The 5,524-nt window shown below is 36.0% G+C and overlaps 1 protein-coding gene across 4 annotated transcripts in view; it reads right to left on the bottom strand.

Moving 5' to 3' along the window:
- Positions 1–4,795: 4,795 nt before the first annotated feature.
- Positions 4,796–5,524, bottom strand: part of LOC118763919 (putative protein TPRXL) — a 185,423-nt gene continuing 184,694 nt past the window's right edge. For all 4 annotated transcript variants that reach the window (XM_036503902.1, XM_036503903.1, XM_036503904.1 and 1 more), the window contains one exon: positions 4,796–5,422. In XM_036503902.1, the coding sequence (XP_036359795.1) occupies positions 5,016–5,422 (407 nt within the window). In that variant the 3' untranslated portion in view covers positions 4,796–5,015. The remainder of the gene's footprint in view (positions 5,423–5,524) is intronic.

Here is a 5,524-nt window from a genome sequence, read left to right as displayed (position 1 = left end):
ACCTAAAGGTATAAAGCTGAATACTACAAAACCTTTAGTTGTGCGTTTTACTGTTTCTGAAAACTCCACCGCTTGATTGTCATTGTTTTCTCTACGTAGTTGATTGAGTTGGTAGAAATAACAGCCAAAGCTCAACTAAATGATACTATTGCTTTCTTCAAAAAAAAAAAAACGAAAGGATTCAAAAGTACATTGGGTTATTTTTTCTTATTTTGGCACAAGGACAGCAATTTTGAAGGCAGGGAGAAGTCGACTACGAGTTTTTAAGTGATACTTTTTTATCGACCACGAAAGAATGAAAGGCAAATATTGACTATGACGGCATTTGAGCTCAGAACGTTAAGAATGAGAAGAAATACCGCTAAGTATTTTGTCCGGCGCGGTAATGATTCTGCCAGTTCGCCACCTTAGTGATACATCAAATAATGTAGTCCGGAATATATAAACAGAAAGTATGATCAATCAAAGATGAAATGTCTTTAATTATCAAGGTTGATCTGAGATTTAACAACAAAGACATCATCATTTCCAACAAGAACATTTGCTCTTAATAACAGGAAAAATAATTATTGAAATCAAATCTGAACGGATTTCTCTTTCTTTCTATCCATCCGTAGCTTTGGAAAAGGAAATGACACGACAACCTCCACATGGCCCATCAACCTGCAAAAAATAAGGATAAAATCTTCCAGACGTCACTCTCCAGACGTCTGTCTTAGAGAAAGGGAGAACACAATGGAACTTTGTAGTCTTATTCCTTTATTCTTTTATTCTTTTACTTGTTTCAGTTATTTGACTGCGGCTATGCTGGAGCACTGCCTTTAGTCGAGCAAATCGACCTCGGAACTTATTCTTTGTGAGCCTAGTACTTATTCTGTCGATCCCTTCTGCAGAACCACTAAGTTACGGGGACGTAAACGCACCAGTATCGGTTATCAAGCGATATTGGGGGGACAAAAACAGACACACAAACACACACACACACACACACACACGCGCGCGCGCACGCACGCACGCACGCACGCACGCACGCACACACACACACACACACACACACACACACACACACACACACACACGCACGCACATATATACAACGGTCTTCTTTCAGTTTCCGTCTACCAAATCCACTCACAAGGCTTTGGTCGGCCCGAGGCTATAATGGAAGACACTTGCCCAAGGTGCCACGCAGTGGGACTGAACGCAGAACCATGTGGTTGGTAAGCAAGCTACTCACCACTCAGCCACTCCTGCGCCTTATATATATACTTTATTTAAAAGCAGCAGAAATATCACAAAAACTTTTGCTCAGTTTCACATTCTCGTTCGTCGGACATTTTTGTTAGTATATATATATATATATATATATATATATATATATATATATATATATATATATATATATATATATATATATATATATAATTTTAAAATGAGGGTGAGAAATTAGATATTAATTTAATTAACATCGATTTCAAACCAATGGTCTAGCATATAAAAAAAACTCTAGCTAGAGTTTTCTTCTCTTTCCAGCACATACATGCACATTTTAAGCGTTAAGCAATTTTATATTATTTTTCATACGTAAATAACCATACTCATTTAGATACTTTAGTATTAGTATTGCTTTACTTGAACATAAAAAAACTAGACAGTATGTTTGAAAGTGAATGAATGTATGAGAAAGAACATGAAAAATACACAAACGTGTGCTCGCACGCACACACGCACGTGCATATATATATGTGTGTGTGTGTGTGTGTGTGTGTGTGTGTGGTATGTGGACGCGCAATGGCCCAGTGGTTAGGGCAGCGGACTCGCGGTTGTAGGATCGCGGTTTCGATTCCACACCGGGCGTTGTGAGTGTTTATCGAGCGAAAACACCTAAAGCTCCACGAGGCCACCGGCAGGGGGGGGGCGATCCCTGCTGTACTCTTTTGCCACAACTTTCTCCCACTTTTTCATCTGTTGGCCAGCTCGCTTAGCCAGCGGGGTGGCGTCATTTGAAGGCTAAAACAATGCGAAGCGCATTGTGACCATGATTTGTAGCAACATCTGATAGCCGGTCACGGTGATCACGGTGATATATATATATATAATATATATATATATATAGTATATATATATACTATATATATATATATATATATATTATATATATATATACATACGCGTATCTTGTTTAATGTCGATCGAATGGAAAAAAGCCACTGAATGCATATTTTAGAGGACTTTTTTAAAAACTGAAGCTGAGGGTTTGTCTCACGACTCGAGTTTCACACCATTGCAATCTTAAGGCGAAGAAGATCGCCTGAAGATCGCAGTGGCATGAAACTCGAGTTATGAAACAAATTCTCAGAATAAGTTTTAATAAAATTACAAACACGCACACACGCACACACGCGTGCATACATGCACACACACATGTATATACACACACACACTTTCCTCGCAAAATAGTATCTTTTTTATTGTTTTTCAAAGATTTCAACAACAATCACTTTTTAAGGACGGTATACATTGATTATTTCGCACGTTTCAATATCCAGCCATCGATATGTGTATTCGTGTATATGTGTGTGTGTGCTGCTACTTCTAGCTTTAAATAGAAATAATTAGAATCGGTGACATAATTCCTTTATTTATAAACAGAAGAAATATTGCGCCTGAAAGCAAACCACAACAATCTTTTGAAAATGTCTTTGAAGTTTGACAACATTCTACGTATCGACCTTTTTATCATTTTTGATAATTCCCCACACTTTAATGATACCCACTCTTTCCATAGACACGCTTCTGACTACGTCTTCTTTTTACTAATTAAATTGTTCCGTATACTTTCAATTTTTTATTTGTTAAAACATTTTATGCCAATTTAAAACTTTTAACGCCAATACACAGAAATGATGGCGCAATTCCGTGACTTTCAGACTCACTGTGTTACAAATGAAAAGAGAAGATTAAATTCTGAAGGTGAATTGGTAAGATTCTTCATATCAACTCAACTTTCCTTCATCCCTTAAATAATGGCCCCCACCCCAACTCACTTCTCTTTTTCTATGCATAAAATAATTGGTTCTACAATGCTTGATTATCTCCCGTGGGGGAAAAAACAAATGTACATTTGTCGCTCTGTCATTTATTCTGTTTTGGTATTGAGTCCTTTTGTTAGTCTGCGGTTTATTTCGTTCTTTCAATAAGCCAAAACCAATAACCACCCGATCACGATGAAGATAATGATGGTAGTAATGATGATGACTATATATATATATATATATATATATATATATATATATATATATATATATATATATATATATATATCTATAATATATATATATATATATATATATATATATATATATATATATATATATATATATATACATACGCGTTATCTGTTGTAATGTCGATCGATGGAAAAAAAGCCCACTGAATGATATTTTAGGGAATTTTTAAAAACTGAAGCTGAGGGTTTGTCTCACGACTCGAGTTTCACACCATTGCAATCTTAAGGCGAAGAAGATCGCCTGAAGATCCAGTGCATGAAACTCGAGTTATGAAACAAATTCTCAGAATAAGTTTTAAAAATTACAAACACCACACACGCACACACGCGTGCATACATGCACACACACATGTATAACACACACCACTTTTCTCGCAAAATAGTATCTTTTTATTGTTTTTCAAAGATTTCAACAACAATCACTTTTTAAGGACGGTATACATTGATTATTTCGCACGTTTCAATATCCAGCCATCGATATGTGTATTCGTGTATATGGTGTGTGTGCTTTACTTCTAGCTTTAAATAGAAATAATTAGAATCGGTGACATAATTCCTTTATTTATAAACAGAAGAAATATGCGCCTGAAAGCAAACCACAACAATCTTTTGAAAATGTCTTTGAAGTTTGACAACATTCTACGTATCGACCTTTTTATCATTTTTGATAATTCCCCACACTTTAATGATACCACTCTTTCCATAGACACGCTTCTGACTACGTTTTTTTACTAATTAAATTGTTCCGTATACTTTCAATTTTTTATTTGTTAAAACATTTTATGCCAATTTAAAACTTTTAACGCCAATACCACAGAAATGATGGCGCAATTCCGTGACTTTCAGACTCACTGTGTACAAATGAAAAGAGAAGATTAAATTCTGAAGGTGGAATTGGTAAGATTCTTCATATCAACTCAACTTTCCTTCATCCCTTAAATAATGGCCCCCACCCCAACTCATTCTCTTTTTCTATGCATAAAATAATGGTTCTACAATGCTTGATTATCTCCCGTGGGGGAAAAAAAACAAATGTACATTTGTCGCTCTGTCATTTATTCTGTTTTGGTATTGAGTCCTTTTGTTAGTCTGCGGTTTATTTCGTTCTTTCAATAAGCCAAAAACCAATAACCACCCGATCACGATGAAGTAATGATGGTAGTAATGATGATGACTATATATATATATATATATATATATAGATAATATATTATATATATATATATATTATATATATATATATATATATATATATATATATATATACCGGAGTAAACACATAAATGTGAAACAAGGTGGAAAAAACGAGTACTCAATACCAGTGGTAGAGTAATATGCTTTATTTAAGCAGCAGAAAATTCAAGAAAATCTGTTACTCTGAGTTTCTCGTTGCCGTTCATCAGACAGTTATTCTAGCAAAAACTGTCTGATGAACGGCACGAGAAACTCAGAGTCGTAAATAACAGATTTCTTGAATTTCTGCGGCTTTAAATAAAGTATATATATATATATATATATATATATATAGCGCCATGTTTTGGAACATCAGCTGATGTTGCGTAATGTTGTTGGTAGTACTACCGCTGCTACCTTCGATAAATTTGAAGGTATAGCGTTACTAAAGCTACTTCTACTTCCGTTCATTCCTGAACGTGTATTGTTCAGCCGATGCTAAATACACTAAATATTGTGTTGCTAAAACAACTGACACTGCTTTCAACTGCACTTAACTACTACTACTACTACTACTACTACTACTACTACTACTACTACTACTACTACTACTGCTGCTGCTGCTGCTGCTGCTACTGCTGCTGCTGCTGCTGCTGCTGCTGCTTCTAGTGAATGAAGTTGCTGCCGTCACAACTATTGTTTCTGTTGATGCTGCTGCTGCTGCAACTGTTGCTCTTCCAGCTGCTCTTCCTCCTGATGTTGATGTAGCTGCTACTATTATCCTTGTTCCTCCTGTTGCTGCCGATGTTGCTGTTGCTGCTTCTGCTGCTGGTGCTGCTGCCGTGGCGGCTGCTGCTGCTACTGCCGTGGCTGCTGCTGCTGCTGGTATAGTTGTGTTGTTGACTCGAGACGTCATAGCTTCGATATTGATGTTTTTCTTTCTTCTGTTTTTTTTTTCTGCTGCAAATATTACAAAACAACTGATTGAGATAAAAGTAGGACTCAAAATCTCTCTCCCCATTCTCTCATTCTTTCTCACTTTTTCTCCCTTCATTCCTTTAT

Source organism: Octopus sinensis, linkage group LG6 (assembly GCF_006345805.1).
Source record: "Octopus sinensis linkage group LG6, ASM634580v1, whole genome shotgun sequence".
Classification (NCBI taxonomy): domain Eukaryota; kingdom Metazoa; phylum Mollusca; class Cephalopoda; order Octopoda; family Octopodidae; genus Octopus; species Octopus sinensis.
This window is presented reverse-complemented; position numbering and strand designations above follow the sequence as displayed.